Source organism: Equus quagga, chromosome 3 (assembly GCF_021613505.1).
Source record: "Equus quagga isolate Etosha38 chromosome 3, UCLA_HA_Equagga_1.0, whole genome shotgun sequence".
NCBI classification, from domain to species: domain Eukaryota; kingdom Metazoa; phylum Chordata; class Mammalia; order Perissodactyla; family Equidae; genus Equus; species Equus quagga.
The window spans coordinates 92,671,744-92,699,198 of record NC_060269.1 but is presented as its reverse complement, the minus strand read 5'-3'; the positions used below and the strand labels follow the sequence as shown (position 1 = coordinate 92,699,198).

At 37.7% G+C, this 27,455-nt stretch overlaps 1 protein-coding gene across 1 annotated transcript in view; it reads right to left on the bottom strand.

Moving 5' to 3' along the window:
- The window catches only part of ANTXR2 (ANTXR cell adhesion molecule 2), a 135,811-nt gene extending 108,561 nt beyond the window's left edge, over positions 1-27,250 (bottom strand). The window contains exons 1-7 of the mRNA XM_046656705.1: positions 26,398-27,250; positions 25,674-25,745; positions 23,528-23,599; positions 10,007-10,088; positions 9,426-9,533; positions 9,193-9,261; positions 8,828-8,908 (exon numbers count right to left, since the gene is read on the bottom strand). Of these exons, the coding sequence (XP_046512661.1) occupies positions 8,828-8,908; positions 9,193-9,261; positions 9,426-9,533; positions 10,007-10,088; positions 23,528-23,599; positions 25,674-25,745; positions 26,398-26,549 (636 nt within the window). The 5' untranslated portion in view covers positions 26,550-27,250. The remainder of the gene's footprint in view (positions 1-8,827; positions 8,909-9,192; positions 9,262-9,425; positions 9,534-10,006; positions 10,089-23,527; positions 23,600-25,673; positions 25,746-26,397) is intronic.
- Positions 27,251-27,455: the final 205 nt, after the last annotated feature.

Here is a 27,455-nt window from a genome sequence, read left to right as displayed (position 1 = left end):
AATATTCATCATAGGAATAATTTTCTAAGACTGACTTTGGGTACAGAACACCGCCTACTATAGAATGTTACAAATAATTTACATGCATGCTAGGTGTGTCCTTCACAGATAAAACTGCTAATTTCCATGACACATGGCATGTCAGAAAATATCAGTAAGGATGATAAAGTCTAAAAAAGCAAGCATTTTTTTTCTGACTCATAGAGCAGCTTTAAGCACTACAGGAGTTCATCCCAAATATGTAAGATTCCACGTTCAAATCTCATAAGGAAAAAAATCACTGAACAGCATTAGTTCGGAAGGTCCCAACAAAATGAAGCTTTATAAATTAGCCATGCGTGTGCATAAAATAAGCAGCTAAAACAATTTGGAAAGAGGTTTCTCAGAAGCTTTTCTTGTCTGCTCTTTACCTTTCAAAATTCAGATACGTGATTTTTATTGTCTCTCTGGCTACCAAACATCCCTACCAAATAAATTTTTCTCTAAAAGGTAACACTTCAATGAAAAACTATTGCAATCACGTGTTTTGGTTGAGTTCATTTTAAAAACACGCTTGGAGCTTCAAAATACCAGTTGCTCAATACAGCGCCTTCTGCACTGACCCATTTCTAAATATGGATTTTTCTCTTCTTTTGCAAGTAAGTGAGCAGTATAAGGACAAGTGACAACTTTCTAAACAAACTTTTACTTTAAGAAATCTAGGGAAGAATGTAAGTTATAATCATTGCCTTTTACTCTTTTCAGCTCCAAACATAACAGAGGAATAGTTCTGATTATACTGTTGGTGAAAATATGCCCATATCACAAATCTTGAAACAAAAAACTCAAATGACATTTAAGTTTCTCCACATCTCACAATTGCATGACAAATCACATTAGCAGATCTTCCTTTCTCACTACAACCTTGAAATACGCCAAAAATGGATTGTGATTTGAAACAAAAGTTTATCTGCCTCTACGTTTTTCTTTTTTCTTTTCTTTTCATTTCTTTTGGTCAGCACAAAGATAATTACTTCAGGCTTTCTTAAAGGATAAATAGACTTTCCATAAGAAGTGCACTGAAATTATGGGATAAAGTAATAAATGTACTATTTGTTTCAGAATCTAAAGAATTTGAGTCACAACATGTTTTTCATTCTGACGCATACACTATTTCATATTAGTCCTATTTGCCCACTTTCTGCTTTTATTAACTGAAAGATGAAATAGATTTGTCAAGGACTCTAAGACTATATTTGTCCTATTTGATTTTTCAAAACTCCGAAGTGGCAAATAAATATTTCCCTATGCAAGAAGAATACCAAAAAAAAAAAAACCTTTGTCAGTTCTTTTATTAATTTTATAATCAAAAACATATGCCTAAAAACTGTGAGCTCAGAAAAGTCAAGGGTACCATACTCATCTTTGTAACCCAACACCAGAAAAGTGTCTTGAACACATTAGGTATTCCAAAAATGCTTCCAAATAAATTAGGAATTACTATATGGCGGGGGGCATCAGATATAACTGAGAAATCATGCATTTACCCATTATAATTTATATCAATAGTACATTTAGTCATAAATCTTAACCATTTTATCCTCCTTTTCAATGTCCTTCTACTCAAATGAATTTGCTTTCAAGAACAGGTGAGCCTCCAAAGATGATGTGCTCTTGTAGCCCAACAGATTAATGTTAAGAAACCAACATTTAGCACTTAATTTTGGCCATGTAACCCAACGCTACCAGTTTAGTTTTCTCACAAAATATCACAAATTTGTAATTATTTATTCAAAGTGGATTTGATCTCCTTAAACTATGATCCCAAGCAAGTTAAGAAAAATAAAAGAATAATGTAATCATTAAGTAAAATTACCATGAAATGCAAATAGAGCATTGGACAATGGATGTCAAGGTAAGATTATAAAATTTCAGTACATAAAAAGAATAATTTAAAGAAAATTTTCTATTTGCATACTTGAGTTAATTGGAATTTAGAAGGCATGAAATGCCTTATTAGAATATATGTCAAAATATTTATAAATGTATTTCAATATAGTGAACTGTAATAGCTATTGATTTTTTTTCCTACCCAGAACACTTTTTCATCCTTACGTGTCTATGAACAGTGCTTCCTTTGTATTGGGGAAACTGTTCTCCACTCTATGTGGTCCTGGTGAGGCTATCAATCATGACGCCTCCTCCCTCTCCACCTTGCTCCCAACCTCTTGTCGTGGGGGTAGGCGTGTTACTCAGGCTGGTCCAAATATGTGAACAATATAATTGTCATAGGAATGAGCGCTTGACCCAACTGAGTCACTCAGAGTCCTCATCTGGGACCCAGTATCCTGATGTCCAGAGACAACAGCTTTCCCTTTCCAATGGCCTCGCTAAGTAAGGCCCTTGTAAGCCTGAAATCTTGGGCAATTACCTTCATCTGACATTCATTTGAATAAAGAGAGAATGAGGCGAATAGAATCATATGCAAAATTTACAAGGAGAGAAGACCCTAAGAACATAGATTGATTCCCTGGACACAACTGTGCCCGAGGCAGTTTCCTCCTCTGGACCACCCAGTTATATAAGCTAATAACTTGCTTTTTTCCCCTTTAAGATAGTATGAACTTGATTTCTGTCACTTGTAACCAAAGTATTAATATAGTGGAACATAAATAAGAGGATGAAATCAAAATTATATGGAATCAGAAGTCAATTCAAAATAAAGTATTTTCGGGCAAAAATGAAAAAAGAAGTTGATTTTTTTTTTAATGCTTAAATACACCATAAAAATTACAAAAAATAAACAAATACTTTCAAGAAGCATGGATTTTATTTCTTCATTCGTTAATAAATATGAATTAAGCAACGACTACTTACCCAACACTACATTAGCCACTAGGCAGAAAAAGGAGCAGCGAGGAAATACAGTCTCAACCTTCCTACCATTAATGTGAAAGACGTTATAGTGAGACACCTCATCTATAGTCAGCACTAAAGATCCTCAGATAAACAGAAGCCCAGAAGAATCTGATTTATAGTGAGCTGCACATTATAGACAATCCTTTTTTAAAGGAGTCCTAGAAACTGACTTCCAATTTTGAGTAAGTCCTACCAGTTTGAGTTTATTTGCCTGTGAATATATCTCTGTAGTTAGCTCAGACTTTAGGTTTTTCATCAAATCATGATTTTATAAATAGAGATTTCCACCACTAAGCAGTCAACATTCATAGTAGAACCTGCTCAAATCACTTAAGGTAAGGTCTTATCAGAATGTTAATTAGCTACCCTCTTGCACAAAAATGATTTGCCCGTAGAGAAAACAACTTTGCAATGTCTTCTCATTCCATTAAAACATAGTTTAGACACTTTTCTTAGATACTTTTCAAAAAAAAATAACAACAATAGACATGACTGAGAAAAACAATTTGGCTCCAAAGGTCAGACGAAGCTTCTATTTCCAGCACTATGAATGAGGATACTTTTTGAAATGTATATTGTACTTTTTTCCATTTATAAACAATCTATTACAGTTTTATTTAAATTCTGTACACATATGAGTGATCCTTCCCTTCTATTTATGCTCCAATACTTCCCCATTAGGTACTTAGGAACTCTGGCATTAGCTGCCATCACCTAGGATGTAGTGTTCTTAATTCTTTTGGATCAGGGTTATTTATAAAACCAGCTTCATGACCGATTCAACTCTTCAGCTTAATACTTTCTGAGGTACTCCATCCAAAAGAAAAAAAAACATGGAAATAATTGCAAAGAGTAAAACGTCCATGTCTTTTTTTTTTTAAGAAAAAAGGTGGGAGAGGGGGTTTCCACAGAGCATTTTGATTTTTATTCTTTCCATATTATTCACCAACCGTGGATTTGTTTTATTTTTAATGTTTTCTTCCACAGCACTGCATTGTGAAATACTGAACTAGAAACCACGTGGTACTCACATGTCAGTCTGATCTATGCTAGTTTGCATAAAATTTCATTTTCAAATAAAAGTCCTAAAATCATCGTTCCAACAAACCAAAAATAATTGTTTCACATTCTGAGATCTTAAAGACAATCTTAAGTAAAAAAAACAGAAGAATTACATCTTTGTGCTTGTGGGCAATGGGAGGAGAGAAAGAACAAGAGGAGGAACAATGACTCAATTCTGGAGTTTTCTGACTTGAACATTTCACTGGACCTCCATTTCCCTCAGGGACATCCCCGACTGGGATTTCTTCCCAAGCCCCATTCGCCTTCTCTTTCCACCCTTCTGCCAATTCCATTTTGTCCTCTCACACTCTGGGCCCCTCTAGAAAAACAGCGTTCACTTTCGCTGCTCCTAGTGATTCATATTAGTCAGGGACTGAATGCCCAAGTTACATTTGATTCCCCTCTCTGTCCTTTTCATCCTATATCCAGTGAGTTCTCAGGTTCTATTAACTTTTTAAAGCTTCCCAAATTTACCTTTTTGTTTCCATGTTCACTGCCATCACAATAATAACAGCAGCAATTAACATGTATCCGTTAATATTTGCCGGAGCCTTCAGAGCCTGACTCAGTAAGAGAAAATAGTTTCATACCTAGAGGTTCAGCCCCACCCTGTTCCTGACATGATTCTGACCAGGGCAGAGAGTTTATTAGGTGCTTCCCTCGAGGTCCTTGACCTAGTTACATTGTGAAAGACCTAGAATCCCAGTGCCTGAAATTAGCCCTAAGGAACTATGGTCCACTGGGGATGCTGTTTCCCCCTTAACAACTAGGTTTCTACTTTGAATCACTAATTAGCACTACAAGTTCCCCCACAAGAATTGTGGCTCTTTTTTGAACACAGGGTCCTGAAATTCTACATGGCTTTTGTCATGGGAATATTGAATCTCCTTTCCCAGTTGTTGGCTGGATCCTATTCCCATGGCCTGAGGATTTAGAACTAGGGCACAGCCAAATACCTGACTTTGGGTAGCTACTCCATCTGGAAATCCTTGTTGTTATCACCCACTTGCTAGATCTGATCCTCTCATATATCAATGACGTGCCCTTTTAAACCTAAGTAACTGATCATTTAGAACGCTGGCCAACTCTGTCAGTGGACTGCCCTACAGAAGGATCAATAACCCCGTCTTACGTGGTCCTACCTTCCTGCCATTCCTAGCTTCCTACCACATTACAGGATGTACACAAGGTCACATGGCTAGGCAGTGGCAGAGCTGGAATTCATACCCAGGTCTTCCTATTTCCGATCTCATACTGTCTCCACTATATTAGGTTTCCTTTTACCATGTTTCACAAGGACCATTGTGAGAATGTATAACACACCTTTCCATCTTCCAAATCATCCTATTCATTACAGTACAAGTACTCTTCCTAAATGTTCACTGTTATCATATAAATCTCATGCTCTAAATTAATTTTCCATGGTTCCCCAATTATTTATGAAATAAGTACCAATTACCCATCCAAACAGTTGAGGGGCTCCATAATCTGGATCCAGCTCACCTGTCAATGTTTATCCCCCACATCCCTCCATAATTCAAGCCAAGCCACACTCCCTCCTGTGCCTCAGTTACTCAGCCCAGGCTGTTCCTGAAGTTGTATGTTTCTGTTTCTAATTAAATCGACTCCAATCGTCAGAGCACAGTTCATATTCCACCACAAAAAAGCCTTCCATAACTTCATATAACCAAACTGAGTCCATCCTTATGTCAACTTTACTCTAGCCATATTGGCATTTTAACACAAATTGCATTACAGGACTTTTTTTTATCACATAGGGTGACTCACTGAAATTTTCCTCCCCAAAATCTCCACACTTTGTAATTCTTGCTGGGGACTACTGTATTCCAAACCTCAAATTATCACTATTTTTAAGCCCTTTTAGAATAATTTGTCTTGTTTAAGTTTCTGTCCTGCCTTCCAAGCTTAACACAATACCCTAAGCATAGTAACAGCTCAAGAAATGAGCATGGCTTGCCAAGCGGTGCCATGTCCACACCTGGGATCTGAACCAGGGAACCTCAGGCCGCCAAAGTGGAACGTGCAAACTTAACCGCTGCACCACTGGGCTGGCTTGTTTCTCCTTTTTTTTAACTACAATGAAGAAAGGCTCCAAAAGAAAACTCCTGTCCTTTCTGATGAAGAAGATGATTCTAGACAAACTATGTCTTAACGAAATGTGACATCTTATACAGTAAGGGCACCAGACCATCTAGGTTACTGAATTTTGGTGGGCAAGGGAGGGAAGACAAAGAAAACAAGAAAACCATGTTATCAATTTTTCTCAATTAAAGATTAACTTCAAAGAAATTAATGCACTGAAATTAAGCCTGGATGTATTTAAATAACTTCTAGCAGGAAAAGTAATCTATCAATTTAGCAAATATCTTCCCTTCATAGTACCAAACGTCTGAAAAAGTTAAGTTTCCTGATTTCTTCCATTTGCATAGCTTCATGTAAATACATTCCACAGTACAATTTTATCTGTTAGCTTGGTAAATCATAAAGAATACAGGGGTAGTCTCTTCTCTGTCTTTACTCTGAAACAGACACACTATATTTGTTTTAAATACCAAATATAATTTTTTCAAGATAGAATGTTACTTTGTAAGTATAAAGTGCAATTCAAATTTAAGGCAGAATTATAGCTTTTGTATATTATCGGGGTGGAGCAATCTCTGCCTTGAAGAGAGATCAAGTGCTTGAATTGCTTTAAGTTTCTACAAAGTGAGCAAAAATCTCAAGCTATCATGTTGATAAATACCTCAACCATTAGTGAGATCGACTTAGGTTGTAATGGCTCCGTTTGTCCACCTGTCGACCCTGTCATGTTACTGCCAGTGTTTCCCCAGAGGCTAGCTTCCCTGAGGATAATTTATTCCCCCTTTTGTGACAAAAGAGCTGAAGTTTAACTATATTGAGATGAAAGCTATAACCATCAGCCCCCTCCAGATGAAACTCACGGGGCTTTGTTCGCAATTTGTGGCTAAAATAACACAAATCTTTCCAATTTCATGCTAAATCTTTCAACAGAACTTATTCAAGCTAAAGTCCATCAATAACTTCAGCAAGAAAAATTGTAATTAGGGGGCCGGCCCAGTGGCGCAGCGGTTAAGTGCACACGTTCTGCTTCATCAGCCGGGGTTCCCCGGTTCAGATCCCGGGTGCAGACATGGCACTGCTTGACAAGCCATGCTGTGGTAGGCGTCCCACATATCAAGCAGAGGAGGATGGGCATGGATGTTAGCTCAGGGCCAGTCTTCCTCAGCAAAAAGAGGAGGATTGGCAGCAGTTAGCTCAGAGCTAATCTTCCTCAAAAAAAAAAAAAAAAAGAAAAATTGTAATTAGAAATTCCATTCTAAAGTTTCCCTAATACAAATAAAAAAATGAAATTTAACAAATAAATGTAATAAAACAACATCACCTTTATCTCCCCTGGTGGTCAACTACTAATTTCTTGACAGAGAAATCTGTGGTGATAACCCATAAGAAGAGAGTTTTGAAAAGCCAATTAGTCACCTGGAGAATTTTGAATTAAACCTTTTATAAACAGAAAAAAAAATCCAAAGGGAATACCCAGAGAGTTCTTTTCTCCTTCTTAGTATAATTATAAAAATAATTGCAAATTCCCAAGCATGATAAATTCCATTTAAAATATAATCCATTGATTTGTTTATTTATAGGGTCCAATTATCCTCCCTTCTGTACTGTCCATTCATTTTCCTATATTTTAAAACAAATCACGGTTGTAGAGTATTTATCTTGAATCCAGCTATAAAAATATTTAGTTTTTTACACTATAATTTTTTCCTAAAAATTAAACACGATAATATATGTAAACTCCTAAAATAATTTAATCTTTGTTCCATTCTGCATTTACATTTGGCCTGTCCACTGGAAGTACTGATACGTGATAGAACCAAATTCTACGTTTTCTCTGAAAATCTCCATTAATTAGGGGGGAAAAAAGCCCACGTGTAACTAGAAACGAATTCAATAAATCTCAGTCTGTGTTTCTGAAAAACATATTATTTAAAGAGAAATTTTAAATGCTAGAACCAAATGTCAGAAGAAACTGGATTTTTTTCGTTCAATAAATACCTAACGATTAAAGGAAAAGCTTTGGCTTAGAGAATATATATTATTCCCTTGCATTTTAGGATGGTGTTTACCAAAATATCGTAAATACTTAATAGCAACTGTTCCTAGTGCTTCTAGCAAAAGGCAGTAAAATGAAACATAAACCTCAGCTGTGAAAGCCCCGGAGTTTTGCTTTGCATTTCATCACTCCACTTCCCCATGGCCTGTTTAGGTTAACCCAGATTCTAACGATCACCAGAGACAGCTCCACTGAATTCCAAACAGGAATATTATGAGCTCCAGCGAAACTGTTCATCATTAAAATGGAAAGAGCAACAACAGCCGTCGAGTACTCAGCCTCTGGCTCCAGTCGCCTGACTGATCCCTAAGAAACACCATATTTGGAGGAGGGGTAATCACACATTCCAATCCAAATTTTTATTTCATACTTCTTCCACAAAGCCTATAAAACTTTCACGATATCAAGGCGGTGAGGAACTCCATGCTCAAAGGATGGAAGTGTCTAAGACTGTTTATGAAAATCTTAAACTTGAAATCACAAACCCAGGCTCACAGAGCTCAATTTGCAAGAACTAATACTACATCTCACTTACAAACAAAATCCAGATCTTTAGAACTATACTGTGTTCGAAACAGCAAAGCAATGTCCTTCTTAATCTCTTTCTTCAAGATAATGACCACCTGAACTGGACATCAAGATTACTTCTTACAGTTTAAAATGTATCTAAAATTATGAGCCTTTCCTGCTCCCCAGAGAAATACTCACAGAATTAATGATTCCCTTAAGAGCTTGAAATCCACCTGTGACAGGGAAAACTTGTTCCTTGGAATCAGCAATTCTTTCGAGCTTTAGAAAAAGGAGGAAAATTTAAATCAAGGGGTGGTTGAGACATACAACACTTTATATACTTCATTACATTTCAGTTATGTTCATCTGAAAAATTAGTTTTGTTTTCAGTAAGGAAACCTATCAAATCAGACATTATTAACGTGGGGCTCAAGACACACAGCCATTTTTATAGAAAATCTTTTAACAAGTGATTAGTGTCATAAGTCATCAGTGGAAAGAATCTGATAAACTCTCCTTAAGACAATTATGTGACTTAAAGTTTGTAGATTTGCTGTACTCACCTGAGCTTGTTCAAAGTCAAGGACACCAACACAATAAACTCTAGCCCCAAGCGACCTGGATAACTTTGCCTTGGGAGATTGGGGGAGAAAGAGAGAAAGAGAAAGAGAAAGAGAAAGAGAGAGAGAGAGAGAGAGAGAGAGAGAGGTGAATTATTCAGATATCAGGCCATACATACAGAGATACTCAGCAAAGTACACTGGGGTGTAAAGAAGAGTTTCAGTTCAACACTCACCTCTTTCTCTGCATATGATGGCACCAGACCATCCAGCTTACCATCTGTCAGAGCAATTATGATACTGGAGGTTTTTAAGCCTCCTGCTTTCTGAATCTGATCATTTGCCTGAAAATGAAGAATAATTATCCAACTCACAATTTAATCTTAACTTTTAAGCAGCATGTTCCATCAAGCTGAATTTGAAGTCTGATAAAATCAAAATATTATAGACTGGCTTTTCAAACAGAGTATTTGGGTTAACTATTTTATTTGAAATATGCATATATTCACATTGTAGAGTAGTTACTACTAGGTTTAAACGATATAGATTCTTAGCTTTGGGTGACTAGTCTGAATATAACCACAGAGAAAATGGAAAATTCCTTAAAAGGCAAAATGCCATACAAACTTTTCTTATCACCACAGTAAATAACATTTTTTATCAGTCTCATCCCTAAAACCACTAAAAGCCTTTAAAAATTTTTTTTTTACAATAAACATGTAATGGAGTCTATGAGTTTTACTAGAGAGTTATAATTTATTTCATTACAGAATAAGAAAACATTCTCTCCCATACTCATAAATGTGAAAGAACTTACTAGCTTTAGTCCTTCATGGATGTACGTCTCTCCCACTGGACGAACATGTTTTAAATCCTCCAAGCCTTGACTGATTTTGCCTCTGAAAATAATGTATTATAATATTAAACAAAAGAAAAATGCGCAAAGATCACAATAAGCACTTCTCAGAAAACATGGCAGTATTGCAACTAAGGTGTCTTTAGTAAGAAGGAAAGAACACGGGTTTTGAGGGCAGATAGCTCCTCATACTTCTTGTCATTTTAGTGAATATTTAATAACAGCTGTATTTAATTACAAAAAAATAAAATAAAAGTACTAACAATGTGAAATGTCTTTAAAAATTTAAGTATATTCTAGGCATTTTGAGCTGAGAACAGATATCTTCGATCATGTTTATTTTACTAAGTGCAAAGGAGTAAAACATTTTCCTTCATCCAAAAAAAAAAGCCAAGGATTGAGCAGTTCGGCTTAAGTGAGAAAGTATTTTTGAAGCACTCACCCCACCTCCTTACAAGCTGGAAATTTTCTTTGTTACCTGCAAATTCCTAAAGCACTACTTAACCCTTACTTACAGAAATTAACAGTTTCTACTTTATTCTCTCAGAGTCATAAGTCTCACGGTCTAGTCATTTTGTACCATCTCCTCACTCATCCAGACACCAGCTCATTCTCTTGAACACTGTAGGTACTTAATACATACTTGATGAACATAAAAGAATAAATGGGTGGATGGATGATAATGGACTCTTGAGAGAGGCAATATGAATTAAAAAGGTGAAAAACCATAGAATAATCTTTTCCATTGCTACTAATTAGTCGTCCCGATGGGGTTTGTCTAAATGAAGTATGACTACAACGTTGAGCTATTTTGTGTGTTTGAGTAAGAAAAGACCCATTTTTCAGTTTTTTTAATATAGGTTCCAATGACCTCTTTAAAAATAAAGAAACCACAAGAATCTTAAAAGAGAAATACAATAATGTCGCAAAAGTAATCCAAAATAAACTCAAAACTTCCTTTTAAAATTTTAAATTTAAAAGATCAGCAGAGACCTTCTTAATATATTATTTTCAGAATTTTCATTTTTAAACAGAAACAAAGAAAAATATCTTGCAAAATAAAAAAGTCTTGAAATGGTAAACTGAAGTATAATGCTTTAAATAAAACATGAAGAATACTTACACTACTGAGGATGATAGATAAAAGGAGCTTAATTATAAAAAGTGTATTATGTGAACATCAAGGAACTTACAAAATTATATATATATATATATATACACACACACATATATGTATATATGTATATGTGTATATATGTATATATCATATGCTCTTAAAATATATGTCAAAAATAGTAAAAAATAAATTATTTTGTCATGCTCCAATGTTGTGTTTCAAACACTTGAAATAAATGAGTCATTCACTGGAGCCTCACTCACATTTTAAAAGTAACTTATTGATTATATTTTAGTATTGTAATGTAAATTATAATCAGATAAGTTCTCCATCTCAAGAAGTTTCCAGCAAACACAAGACAACTTTCAAAGTATGATCCTAATCTTCCCCCTTCGTGATTTAGTCATCTCTACCACCCATGTTGATTGTCTCTTTTAATATTTGGTTTAAAATCTGCCTGTTCTGAACCTATCTCTAACTTCGTTACATTCTTTTTTCTAAGATGACCCAAACATATCTATGTTCAACTTTTACTACAATGAATAATTTCATCTCTTAAAAACATCCTACTGTAAAATATTTTAACTAACAATTTAATTTAATGTTTTCACTTTTTAACTAGACTGGAAGTTTACAGTGGGCAATCACCATACCTAATATTTATAATATATCTCCCTACTCTGCACGTAAACTTAATTACAATGCCTTTTACAAAGTAAGTGTTCAACAAATTTTTGAGTCTACCACAGGAAAAAAGCTCATAATTCCAAAGATGATGGAGTAAATTACATAATTTATAAGCTTGTTTTATCTAAATATTTATGTTTAGTATCTACAGAAACAACTTGAAACTGATTCTGTCTGAATGCAGACAAAAACCAAATATTTGGTGCTTTCCAGAAATGAGTGGCAGCATGTGCTTAAGCATTAATGTTTGCTGCCAAAAGGGAAATGAAAAAGACAACTGAAATTCAAGTTTACACAGATAGATTTTGCATGGTAAAAATCGCCCTCCCCTTTCAGTTCAGATTTTGCTCACCATTACTTCTGAGGACAAGACAACACCAGCAGAAGACCCTAAGCTGAAGGAACCTGCCAAATGTGGGATTCAGAGTCTTTGGGGAAGGTGGGCCTCTGCCGGCTTGTTTCACTGGAAGAGGCAGAGCACCTCCAGCTTTTCTATCCATATTCACCTGCCGCCATAAGATTTAACCTGCACTGAATCCCATTATTACTTTTGCAGCTGCACAGTCATAGGAGGAAGTGTTCCTTGCTCACAGCCGATAACATCAACACATGTGCGTCCTGGTCTTGTCTCCTTCCAGGATAACTACACAGTCTGTCAGCCTGTCCCCCATCAACAAGTGTCACTTTAGGGAAAACAGAAGCTAAAACAAGACAGGACAGATCCTTCGAATGACAGGCCTTCGAAAGATCTCAAGCAACCAAAATAAGTTCTAAATTTCTCTACTAGAAAACGGTTAACGGGGGGAAAACAAAGGGATGTAGTAGGTTGAAAACAAAGTTCATTCATCTATACTGTGACTAAAAGAAAACTCTAAAGGAAAACAAGGGAGAACATAATAAAGAAGAAAAGATGTACATGTTCTAAAGACCAGCTCAAACCCAACATCTTAGAAGATCAGCCTTACTGAGTTTGGCTTTAATGTCATGCCTTCAACTACAAGGAGTAGCAATATTGAAACTACTTTGGTATTTGTTGTGAAGCTGTAGTCAAGGATGCCGCTATCCTGACACACAATGTGCCCTATAAGGTCTTGCGGTACACGTTTCTTGTCATCCCTGAGTAATCGCTATATACTTCCTCCTTCCTGCTAACTACAACTACGTAAACTGTTTCTTGCCCCGACTATTGGGAAGCCCACAGTAAATTTGTTACTCATTCACAAAATACTGCTAAGTTCCTGTCGTTATCATGTTGGAACTTCCTCTTTTCCTAGATCTTAACATTTCTTTTTATATGTTATTTTCTGCAATGTTGTTATGTTCTGTATAGCTTCAAATACATTTTGGAAAAGAGGCAGAATTTAAACAAATAAAATGAGATATTAAACTTCTGATTTTTTTTTGTTGAGAATCAGAGGACCAAATTCTACAATCAACTCTTCTTTAGTTTATATTTGTATTGATTGGAGAGAGAGAGGGGAAAAAAGGCAAATACACACTGACATTTTTTTTAATCTATAAAATTAACACCTCAGCTCTGTTAGTATCTCTCAAATTTCTCTCTGTTTTGTAGGGAAAGGAAAAGATAAAAAGGGAAGGGAAAGGAAAAGATGAGAAGGGAAGGGAAGAAAACATAGCAACTACAACTGCCACGCACTGTACCACATCAATGACTTTTCTCCATGCATACAATACTTTGGATTATGGAAGGTGTGCACGACATCATAACTAAAGTAAAGAAATTTTTACTTTAATGGTGGCATAATAATAAAATGGTATAATAAAATGGTTGATGGAGAATTCTAACTTGCCCAAAAAACACAATTAAGGCATAATTTTAAGTCCCTTCTACTTCTGACTAAGGATGCATGTTTCTACAATGTATCTGTATAGTACCTGAACTTCCTAATGCACATCATCTTAACTTTCCAGATTTCAAAGCTCTTTTCAGATTTCAGTCAATCAGTCTACACACATCTGCTGAGCACTTTCCACGTGTGGACACTGTGATTCTATATGGTGCCATGAGAATGACTTACACATAGTCCAGTGGCTACTCACACACATCTCTACAGATATAGTATAGTTCTCCAGTCTGGCATCACCTCAAGAGCTTTTTAAAAAAATCTCTTCAGGGCTCTAATTGAAGAGATTCTAATTACTTGGTTTGTGATGGGGTCAGGGTATTTTTCGGAAACTCCCCAGAGTATCCTAATGTGCAGGCAGAATGAAGAACCTCTGATCTAATCTAATTTAAAACCTTTCCATGTTGTTGGAATGCTCTTTACCTTACCTATTTTGCCAGTCCTTCTATTGAAGGGGTTTTTGAGTAACTAGGATAATCTTTAAAACTAAAATACAATACATAAAGAACTCATATAACTCAGTAATAAAAAAATGAACAACCTGATCAAAAAATGGGCAGAGGATATGAACAGACAGTTTTCCAAAGAAGATATACAGATAGCCAAGAGGCACACGAAAAGATGTTCAACATCACTAATTATTAGGCAAAGGCAAATCAAAACCACAATGAGATATCACCTCATACCCATCAGAATGACTCTTATTACAAAGATAAGAAATAACAAGCATTGGAGAAGATGTGGAGAAAAGGGAACCCTTGTACAACCGCTGGTGGGAATGCAAACTGGTGCAGCCACTATGGAATACAGTATGAAGATTTCTCAAAAATTAAAAATAGAAATAACATATGATCCAGCTATTCCACTGCTGGGTATCTATCCAAAGAACATGAAAACACTAATTCGAAAATATATATGCACCTCTATGTTCACTGCAGCATTATTCATAATAGCCAAGATTTGGAATCAACCTAAGTGCCCATCAACAGATGAATGGATAAAGAAGGGATAGTGTATATATATACCATAATACCCTTGAGGGTATTGTGCTAAGCAAAATAAGTCAGACAGAGAAAGATAAATACCGTATGATTCCACTCATATGTGCAAGATTGACAAACAAATAAATACACAGATACAGAGAACAGATTGGTGGTTACCAGAGGATAAGGGGTTGGGGGTAGGGTGAAAGGGGAAAAGGGGCACATATGTATGGTAACAGATGGAAACTAGATTTTTGGTGGTGAACAGAATGCAGTCTATAGAGAACCCAAAATACAAGGATGTACACTTGAAATTTATACAATGTTATAAACCAATGTGACCTCAAGAAAAGAAAAAAATTTTAAAAAAAGAACAAAGTCCTCAGATTCCATTGACAAACATGGACAGCACCTACCAGAACACTCAGACATGAGAAGAGGTGGAACCAAACAAGAGCATCTGCCTCAACTCCTCTCGTCCCCCAGGAACTAAGCCAGGCTACAGCCAACGTTCAGCCCTCAGAGCAGGATAGGGGAGGCAAGGGTTAAGACCTGGAATCACAGTGTTTCCCATCCCACTTCCTACATTACTTGCTATGGATCTGAGTTGCTGTTTCCTTATCTGCAAAATGGGAATAAAAACACTTATCTTGTAAAGAAAAAATTTTGTGAGACTTCTGTGTATCAAATTATGATCCACTCTATTGGACAAAAGCCACATGCACAAAATTTCTTCAAAAGAAGCTCCTCTCTACTTTAGGCTGTAACTTAGGTGAGACATATACCAAAAGATTCTTAGATGCCCTATGTTTACCTGAGAGTATCTATGAGGCACATCTTTTAGATTCTTACAAGCCTTCTTGTCTAGATGAGAGGGTCTACAAGGCATCATCTTAAATCTTTCTGAAGTCATAACAAAGGGTCTTTCAACTGCACCCTTACCTGATTTTTCCTCTGGTGCCTCATTTCACAGGCAGAAATCTGGGTTTGCTCATTGATCTAAGGGCATTTCTTAAATTAGGGAGTATTTTGCCAAGAGAGACTGGGGATAAGAAAGTGTTTTATTTTCAAATCCATCAAGTCCTGCTCTATGTTTTCTCTAAATCCTCTTTGAAAATGGAAGATTGCCTCCTTTAGCTCATCTCATGCCTCTCATACACCATCATAAGTAGCTGAAACAAGCTGACAGACATCTTCAACATTCTTCCTGGAAATCTCCTTAGCTATATCTACAGGTTCATTATGTACATTTTCTATTTTTCACCATTCTACCAAACTTTCCACCGCTACATACATGGTCATCTGTGTTTCAGCTTCCAATAACAATTGGCCCTTCCAGTCTTTACTATCAATCTCCTCAAGGTCATTTAGCTCCCACCCTAGTCACAATTCCTATTTTTGGTTATCTATTGCTGCATAATAAACTACTCTGAAATTAGTGGTGTAAACACAATTTATTGTTTCTCATGATACTGTGTATTTCATGGGCAGTTCTTATGCTTCACATGTTGTCAGCAGGGAAGTTGGAATGGCTAGAAGTGTTGAAACGGCCTCACTCACAGGGTCAGCAAGTTGGTGCTGGTGCTCCTGCTGGCTATTGCCTAGGATCTCAGCTAGGACTATTGACCAGAGTCTTCATTCTCCTCCACGTGGCTTCTCTACATGGCTAGGCTGAGTTTCCTGCTACCATGGCAGTCTCAGGTAGTCAAAGTTTTTATATGGCAGCTGGCTACCAAGAGCAGAAGAAAAGAAACTCTTATGCCTTATTAAGGCTTAGGCCTAGAATTGGAAGTTTCATGTTTATGTCTGCTGCATTCTATTTGTTAAAGTAAGCCATAGGCCCGGCCCATTAGCAAAATGTCTGATACACAGTTAGTGCCCAGTGAACTCTATCTACTACTTTTATTGTCTCCTTCCATTAATAAACCACAGTATTAACCAGACTGACAAAATAAGAAAAAACTCCACAACTAGAAGGGCCTGCAACTAAGATATACAACTGTGTACAGGGTGGGTTTGGGGAGATAAAGCAGAAAAAAAAAAAAGATTGGCAACAGTTGTTAGCCCAGGTGCCAATCTTTAAGAAAAAAAAAAAAAAAGAAAAAATTATATGAGGGTAAATTTGTTCATTCATTCAAATATACTCACTCTAATTATTTATTTTTTATTATATACTGCTATACTACATACTGCATGAAGGATAAATTACTAAAAAGTAATTGTTTTCTACTAGCTTCTCAACTTAAAATTTTGTAAAGGTTTCAAAGGAGTAGAAGGTTATTTTCTAAACAGAAACATGGCTAATATATTCTATTATCTTAGGAACTGGCAAGTTTGGTTATCTCTTATTTCACTTTATATAAAAACCTGCTTATTGTTTATTTAGCACGTCACTCTAAAGCCAACATATGTCAAGATCTCTACAGTCCAGAGTCCAGACCAGTGAATCCCAGGTAGCGGTCCTGGATTCACAAATTCTGCTTACAAAATGCTTTGCACAATCAGGGTTTTGTGAAAAAACGTTAACCAGTTTAGCCTACATTTACCAAAGCAGGGTACACAGATCACACCTGAAGTCCACACCTGCTGCATTTTGTATACTTTTACTCCATTTCCCCATTCACTGCCTGACTGAGCCATGAGAAATTGACCTCTGCATTTTACCCCTTCAGCATGCCAGGTCTGTCTCCCAGGCATGAGTAACAATGTATTTAATTTTCTGGAACATACTCATAAAGCAGATGTGGGACTTCACTGAAAGTAACTATTAACATACTCATCACTAGATTCTGAGCTGCTGCCATGCCCGGACCTCTCAGGATTAGCACAATATGTGGCCAAAGCCGACTTTTCTAAACAGGATAATTGCTTCCTTAATAGAATTAAAAACAAACAAACAAAAAAAAACTACAGTCACTTCCTCTCTCCACTTCACTGGTTTGTAAGAAAACAGAATAAATTTAGAGTATGAATCTGTCTTTGAATTATGACAAATTCTGACTAATTGTGAAAATTGGAGAAGAGGAACAGAGCAAGACTGAAGCAGTGCAGTGGTGAAGTGCTCGTGCTCAGGAGGCAGACCGGAGCGTGAATCCTGGCTCTAACTACTTAGCTGTCACATCGAGCAAAGTCACTTGACTTCTCTAAACTTCTATTAGAATTCTGGCACATGATGAAAATGATGATGATGGTGTACATTGATAACCTCCAAATCCCATTTCAACCTTAGCCTCCTTCCTACCCAGTCATCAGCTAGGCCTTCTTATGCATTACATGCATTTAATTGTCCCAACATTGCTGTATGGTAGGAATCATTAGCTCCTTTGAACTGGCAAGGGAATTGGACAGCAAGGAGTAAAGTAACTTGTCCAAGGTCACACAGCTAGTAGATAGCACCTATGTCTATTTGACCCAAGGTCCAATGCTGATGTTTTCATTTTAACAAGGAGCTTTCAGCACCCTTCAAGGTAATATTGGACATGTTCTGTTCCTAATGCTGACTCTTTCCAACCCCTGAATTCCATTCTGATTCCAACATAGCTATCTCTGGCTACAGAAGAAGTCAGTAACATTCCCTTTTAATTTAAGCATTTGTTTAATTTTTTGCAAATAGTATATTAATGTTGACCTAAAACTGAATAACCTAAATGTATGGAAATTAAAAATATGAAGGCTCTTTCCACGTTGAATCTCACTGCTAAAACAGTATCATTGTTAGCAGTTTGTTGCATATTTTCCAGACTTTCTTCAACGTATTTATGATTACATACATACACACCATAAAAACATTTAAAGATTCTTTTTGTTTTTATTTTACAGAAATAAAATCATACTTAGCAGTGTTCTGCAACTTGCTTTTCTCAATTAATATATCTTAGATATATTTTATGTCAATATATATGGATTTTCTAATTCTTTTAATGACTGTATAGTATCCCATTCTATGTATATACTCTAATTTAATTATAGTATCATCAATTGATGAGCATTTAGATTGAATACAGTTTTCACTATTATGAATAATGCTGTGGTGTCTAATTTTGCAGATACCTGTGTTTGCACACTGGTGCCAGTACTTCAGCAGGACATAGTCCTAAAAGTAGCATTGCTAATAGGAAGCTTCTACATTTTTACAGATACTGCCAAATTTCCCTGCAAAATGAATGAACTAATTTTTAAGTTACCAACTCTCACAAAAGACTATTTTATCACAAGTGAATTTCTAACTCAGACTTTAAGGAATTAGAAGAAATCCTTTCAGATAACAGAAAGATGTATATTATCTAAACAATCAAATGACTTCTCTTTAATTTCCTACAAGTTTCCCTAAGGAATATTTTTTCTTGGTAATTGATTATTATGCTCAGGTCAAACAATTATATGACTTTTTCAATTTGGGGACAAGTAACTGAAAAGAGAAGTGGAAATGCTTATAACTGATTTATAAGAGTGGGAATGGGAAAATTACAAACACAAGTCATCATTTATCATTTCTCAAAGAGAGAAAATATATGATAGCAGTTAATAGAGTCAGACCAACTCAATCATTCATTCAACAAATATTTATTGAGCATCTACTGTGTGACAGGCTCTGTTCTGGGTGTTGGATATATGGGTGAGCAAGACAAAGAAGGCCCCTCTGATCACATGTAGTTTACATTAGGGTTGTGGAGTTAAAAATGATTAATTAACAGAACAATTTCAAAAAGTGATAACCAAATAGAGTATTGTGAGAGATTACTGAGGAGGAAGGACAAAGTGCCTTCAGACATGATGGCCAGGCAAGGCCTCTCAAAAAAGGTGATACATGGGATGAGGCCTAAATGACAAGACTGAGCGAGCCAGGGGAAGACATGGGGCAGAGAAAGAGCAAAGTTCCTAATGTGGAAACAAACTTGGCCTGTTCAGGGAATAGAAAGAAAGCCAATGGGCTAGACTATGGCACACAATGTGGCAGGAGAGGACTGGGTGAGGCAATCAGGTAGGGCTTTTAGGCAATTGGGAGATGTGTGCTTTGTATTCTAAGCCATTAGATTGTCTTAAGCATGAGAGTGGCATGATCTACTTTATAATTTAAGAGACCATTCTGGCTAATATATTGCTTGCAACTTATTAACTATGTGTCCTTGGACAAGCTACATTACCTTTCTTAGCTTCAGTTTCCTCATTTGTAAAGTTGAGATAATAATAGTATGTATTACATGGAGTTTATATGAGGATTAAATGAGGTAATGAATGGAAAGCATTTTGCACACTGTCTGACACATAATAATTGTTCATTAAATGTTTTCAAGTACCTCACTTTTATATCATTAAGATTATATTGAACAGAACTGAGCATAATTCACTATCCCCAATTATGCAATATAATAACTAAAAATATCCTTTAAAATTAGTCTTGATTCAAATCTCTAATATTGAGAGGCTGGATTTTTCCATATTGAATCAAGACTCAGCGCTTACCTCTTACCTGATCCTATATTACAGCCTGGAGCCATTTATGTGCATGTGCACACCCCCTACTCTCACAAATGCTAGATTATTCATCTTTGCGTTACCCTCAGAGCCCACAATGCTTAATACATTGTATATAAGGTAGGCAAGCAGGTAGGTAGGTAGGTGAATGGATGGACTAACAGATATAGGGAAGATAAGAATCATGGGGGCAAGAGAAAAGGGAGTGTTCCAAATGGAAATATTTAAAAGAATATGGTTTTTAAATGAGTATATAAAATGTACAACTGATCATTTCTTGCCATGTTTATTATTCTATTCATGCATTTACATAGCATCAGATGCCATGCTGAAACCCTAACAGAAGACATGGCCCTGCCATGAGGACTTATTGCCTTCCACACTTGCTTCCTCTCCTGAGAATATTTAGCAACACTCTGAGAAACATGAAAGAGGCGTACTTCTCATATCTACCAAAGTATTGAAGAACTGTGAGTAATAAAACCAAAATTGTGAAACCTGCCATACTTAACCTTTGCATTTCTCATGCACTCAGATCTATTTATGAGGGTGATATATGACATCAAGAAAGTTTACATGCAGAATTCCAATTTCTAGGCTTGGAAACAAAGACCCACAATAGCTGTGGAAACATTTGTTCAGTGATCTTGCATCTAAATATGTGAATTATTTCCAAACACTGGAAAGTGTGTAATGGATGAAAAGTGACCCTATATCCAAATATAGAGGACCAGAGAAAATTGAGAAGTTACTGATGTAATGAGATAAAATTCATAAGAGAACAACCAAGAGCAGAAAATAATATCCTTTAGTGGAGTCTGTTTTGTGATATACAAAGTACTTTTCTATACATTGTCTTATTTCAATCTTCATAGCTCTCTTAAGGAAACATGGCAGATTATGGCAGCAGTTTATAGACATAAAAACAGATGCACTGAGTAGATGATTTTCCCCAGGTCTCTAAATCAGTAAGTGGCAAAACTGGAACTCTAACCCAGAACTTCTTAGTGTACTTTCTGCCACCCCAAACCAACTCAACATGCCACAGATGGTGCAATTTGTTAAAACTGAATATATTTCTATTTAAAAAGAGACGAAGGAGCCAACTATATATAAAATAAGTTGCAAGTAGCATTATTAAAATTCTTCCTGGAATATTATAAATCCTTTCAAGCAGGATAGTAATCTCTTCATATAAGGGTAATTCCTCCCTGATCATTAAAATACTACATATCCCCTAGCTCCAGATAATAGTGATAATAATAACAAAGTTTTCAACTCTTGAATACATATGTGCCAGACTCTGTCCTATATTCTCCATATTCACTGACTTCAATCCTCACAACAATCTTATGAAGTGGGTATTGTCATCATCATTATTATACAGATGGAAAAAATTAGAGGCATTGAAAGGTTAAGTAACTTGTCCATGACCATTTGGCTAATAAACTGGTTCAGTGACTTAACTGCAACATTATGCTGCCTCTTGAAATAGAAGCCTTTTTATCCCATTCCAACCTCTCCCCTGTCAGACTCAACCAACACTGAGGGAAGAATCTCTAATTTAGTTTAACGATTTAAATCCTTTCTGTGCATGTGTAAGCAATACCAATCTTGTCAACCAGTGACTACACTATATCTTCAAAGTGCTGAAGGACCCATATGTAAAGTACCTAATAGAGAACCTGGCACAACATATGCAGGTGACAATTACTGAGAGTCTGCTATGTGCCTGGTATCATGCTAAGTGCTTTTCTCTATATATGCACTCCATAAATGATAACATTGTTCCTTTTTTCTCCTAATGGATAGGCTGGATCCAAAGCTGTTTCTCTGGAAATTAAGCTGGGCAACTGAGAAAATTTCTTTTCATGAAGGCAAGGACTGTTCTATCACTGGGTATAGAAGGGTGTATATGGATCATAAGGGACGACTATTGCTCTGACCCTTGATGAGACCCACAGGCACACAAGAAAGTCTGGAAGGGAAGTATCAATGAGAAGTGCAAGGTCATAAGCGGGACTCCCCACCTACAGAGAGATTTCCTCTCCAGGAGAAGTGAAACTTAAAGCACAAAAAAAATTAAAAGATTATATACATATAATTTTCCAAATCAATTCTGTGAATTATAAATAACTTCTCTCCCTGAGTCCCTTTAAATATTATACTTTCTTGACAATTTTTTTTGCTGAGGAATATTTGACCTGAGCTAACATCTGTTGCCAATCTTTCTATTCTCTTCCTTAAAGAAGATCAGCCTTGAGCTAACATCTGTGCCAATCTTCCTCTATTTTGTATGTGGGTTGCTGCCACAGCACAACTGATGAGTTGTGTAGGTCTGTGCCCAGGAACCAAACCTTGGCTGCCAAAGCAGAATGCACCAGACTTAACCATTACACCATGGAGCCAGCCCACTCTTGACATTTGTAAAGAAAAAATTAATTTATTTAAAAAACTGTATTCACACGTAACTTTCCATAAATCTATATATTATGCAAAACAAAGTACATCAGCCTCCCTTGCTAAAACTACAGTTTGGAGAAATTTGATTTCAAAATAATGCTAATCCATTCATTCATTCAACAAGAACTGAGCAAGAAGTTTCTTGCATACTTTGTGTTAAATGAAGTGGATACAAAAATGAAGAAGAAAATCTCCCTACTGTGGAACTCATGGTATAGCAAGCAAAACTGATCCCACGGAAAGCAGCCATTCTTCAAAGTATGTCAACAACTACTTCTAACTTGCCACAATGGGTTCAAACCTATAGAAATGGTCATATGAAATACTGTGACATTGGCTTGGAAAAAGCCCCATCTTTTATGATATATAGGTAAATACACACACACACACACACATATATGGGTTTATATATAAAATAGTAAGCAAGTGCCTTTAGAAAGGTAAAAATATTCAGCATCAGTGTACCTCAGAGTAAAACTGGAGATTCAGGATGTCTGCTGAATCTAGTAAATTATCCAAATAGATCCATATCTTTCTCCTCCCTAATGTTCTTCAAATTCCTAGTTGATTAATATATTACATCAATAAGAAAGATGTAGAACTACTTACAGTAACAGAGAAGGGGAAAGGTAGGAAGCAGTAAATATACAACTAAGGCAGAGATCTGGGTTTCATTGTACATTCCACAGCCAATATGAATGATATTGATTTCCAGATGATCTGCTCTTTTATATTACTCATACCTCCTTTCCCCTCTATTAGTAAAGAGACCCGAATTGTCTTTGCATTTGCTCGGTTCCACTGAGAGGCCTGAATCACCACTTGGAAATATCAATCATTCCTTTATGATTAGTCTCTACTAAAAGCCTGCAGTGAAAGATAATGCACTAACCTGTCTCCAGTTAATGGCAAAATAATGGTTGCTTGAGAAGAAAACACAATGAAAGATAATCTCATTTGAGGGCTGCAAAATAAGAAAAGAGGCGTTAAAACATTTTTAAAAGAAATACTGATACAATACAGATGTATAGCTAGAAAGTCTCATTTAAAAGCAGTCTCACTGAATGGTCCAGGCTTCTTTTGAATGGCGCTCCCTAAGTAAGTACACTAACTCTGCTTAGCATTACTGCAGAAGTCATTTTGGATTTAGTCCGTACTTCCCAGAACTCACACACTCCTCCATGATCCACAGGTCATTTAGGAAAAGACGAATTAGAAAGATAAATTCTAGACCAATGTAAAATCCTCATAGAAAACACTTCTTCCCTTGGTGGTCTACCTCATCTCCTTAAAGAAGGCCAAACCCTTCACAGTGATTATCGCAAGCAATATTTAGGGCTGGGGAGCAGGCAGTTTGACTTAATGACCACAACTCTGATACGAATTCATACACAAGTTATCCCAAAGTGGGAACACATAAGAGTGTCATGGACAATGTGAAAGAGACTAACAAATCATGTTTGATGAGGCATTTTCAGTTTTCCAAGTCTCAGACATCATACTTCCAATTGGCAACAAATGCCCCCATTAGCTACATCTTTTAAGCTTTAGGCATTTATCTCACAGAATGGTTCTTGTGCAACTATTCCTAAGATCTGAAACTAAAAATATAAAACTAAGATCTATAAACTAAGATCGGAATGATCTCAAAGGCTCATACATATTTTAAAAGTCATTCTACTCAGTAATTACCTTTTATTCACTTCCTATAATATATTGTTAGCAAGTAACTGAGCAACTAAACTTGAGCCAGAGACTATGTATTATAGAATTCCAACTGGCAAACCAGACCAAATAATAAGGGTCCCACTTCTTGAAAATGCCGTATGAAAATAATCCATCACTTTTGATCAAAATTTATGTCATACTCTCTGCACACTCTTGGATTATGTCAGAAAATTTACAAACAACTGTCTCTCCTGCCTTTGACATTTAAGGATATAGGGCCTTGTTTATTTTTCTTTCCTAGACTGTTTCACCCCAGACCCTGTTCAGAAATGAGAGTGTTATACTTGGCTTCTTAAGCAGGAGACTGATGATTAAACACGGACAAGCATACATTTTTATAGGGATAAGTTTACTGCTGCCAATAACTGAAAGCAAGGATTGCCTAGGCCTCTACAGATTGTTTGAAGTTACTTGCAACATGACTTTCAAAATGTTTTGATCATCCAAGCCTGTTTTACAGAAAACATTTGGGCTAACAAGACTGAAAGAAGCAATATTTAATGATACAGTTCCTTTTTTTGTGTCCTTTCCATTATCTTGATAAACTTGCATTTGCTTTTTGCATTTTTTTCTTTTTAAAAAAAGAGGAGAAAAAAAAGAAAAAACCCTCAAAAGCGTGGCATCCTGGGGTTATTTTTAAAGAGGGATGCCGCTAATTCCTAGTTACCTCTAAATAAGAGAGTCAGCTAGATTTCATAGCAGTTATGCTTTTTATAGGAGAGGAAACCGGTCTTTCCTAGTAAGGCTTATTGCATATATAGAACAGTTAAATTTTAAACCAGCCACACACCCACACATTGTGTAAACACAAGTCGTTTCTTTAAACACACACACAAGTGCCTTTTCTGGTAGTGGGTTATTAACACATGTTCATTTGAAGTTTACCAACACTTTTTTTTTTTTAATGAGGACCTCTAAAATGCTAAGAATTGCATGGCAAGGAAAATATATTATGGATACTATTAGCATAAAATTTTTTTAATGTGATAAATTATGAGAAAGCATAACTGAAATTCGAAACAGATGAAAATTCAGAAAGGAAAAGACATTTGGAATAGTATTTGAAGATGCTTCCCCAGCCTGAGCCAAGTGTCTGGGATCCAGATGAAATAAGCCCTCAACAATTGAAAGGCTGTCCTAATAACAGCACGTGTGTCATAACGACCTTGAGGCACTTAGTTTCCTGAAATCAACATTTCAGGAAAGACTTTCCTTGCAAAAGATTTCCCAAAGAAACGGAGACCCACACTTTGGTCTACTTCCCTCCACCTCAAACTGCCCTGCTTAGACAAGTAAAGTGGGAGAAATACCTCACAAATCTCTCAGTAAGTTGCTTGACAAAATCGTAAATTTCAATCCAGTTATTTGCCACACTCCCAGACCTGAAAAATGAAATTGAACTGATCAGAAAAACAAAACAGTTACATGGGGGTAGTCTACCCTCTTCTTCAAGCAAAGCAACAGCATCAGTAACTGAAACTTTGGTGCTACAAGAATCAAGGCACTCAACCCATCTTCGGGGACCACCTGCCTGTTAATTGTTTGGAGTAGGATCCTGGCTCTTCAAAATAAACACAGCCTTCTTTTGCCGGAAATGAAACCACACTGGGTTTGTGAACCCTAGGCTTTTCTTGGCTACAATGACAGCGCTGCGATCAGGATAAAATCAGGCAAACTTTAGCCACCGTGAGGGGGTGAGGACAAACGGGCCGAGAATGAGTCCTGTCTGGGTTCCAGGGACGCAGAAGGCTACCCCAAGCGGCCGCACTCCCACTTCCCAAGACGCCCCCATGACTGGCAAGGAGTGACTTCCCCACCTCCCCAGAAAGCCAAGCAGCTCCAGACTCCTCCCATCGCCCCTCAGCCCGCACAGATCGGAAAGCGTTTGCCCTTCGGACGGACATAGCAACAGGGCACCTATCATCCGCTTTCTAACACCCCTCCCCAGGGCGCACACACTTCTCAGCCTCCCCAGACACGGCTCATCCAGTGCCACCCTCACTGGAAGACCCTGGACCTCCCTCCGGCACTCACTTGTCCAGGACGAAGTAGAGATCAAAGGCTCCTCTGCAGGAGGGCTGCTCCTGGGCGCTCACCAGCCCCCCAGGACCGCTGAGCACCAGCAGCCACAGCCCGGGGACCAGCCAGCTCCCGGGACTGCGGGCCAGGGACAGCCCCGCCACCATCCTGCGGCCAGGGGCCTGAGACTTCCCTCCCGCTCGCAGCCCCCTCGGCTCGATTCGGTGGGGACGCTAAGGGTAGCAGTCACCAGGGACACACCGCGGGGTGAGGGACAGTGGGCAGCTAGGGCGCCGGCGCCTGGGGCAGCGGGACCCACTAACTGACAGTGGGAGAGAGAAAGGGAGGGAGGGAGAAAAAGAGGGAGGGAGGTCCTAGGAGGACAAAGGGAGACTCTGCAGCCGCCGCAGCTGCCGCCGGAACTCTTGACGAATCCCAGTGGAAGCGCGATCCAGTCCTCCCCCTCCGGATTCCGGAGAGTTCCTGCAGACAATGAGGGCCCAAGGCGACAGCTCGAAAGAGAAGTTCCCCTTGGTCTCTGGCCGCGCCTCTAGCGCCTGCCTCGGACCCGGACCGCGAGGCGCATTCCGCCGGGAGGGCTGAGGTCCGGGGGCTGTAGTGCGCGGCGGGGCAGGGCCCCCGGGACTCGGCGACGGCCGCGCAAACTTGGAGCGGAGATCCCTCTCTCCTGGTTCCCTTCCTCCGGCGGCCCAACTCCGCCCGGCTTGCCAAACTTTCCTCCTTGTGCTCGGCTCTGGCACGGCGCAGCCGGGCGGTCCCTTCAGGGGAGGAGGCTGAGCCGGCCCTGGGGCTAGAGGCTCGAGAGCAGCCACTCTGACCGGGGCCAAGAGCGCAATCTGGCCAAGTCTTGTCTGAGTGTGTCAGTGTGCGCCTCAGGGCGAGGGCGGGGCCTCATCTGAGCTCGCCGAGCCACACACGCACACTTGTGGGTTCGTGCCGAGTTGAAGATGACTAACGCTTGCCAGATTTTGGAAAGGGGAGAAGGAGTTTAGAAAAACAAATGTCCTCTTGAAACTAAACATACCCATATATCCTGCAGGCCTGGCCTGTTT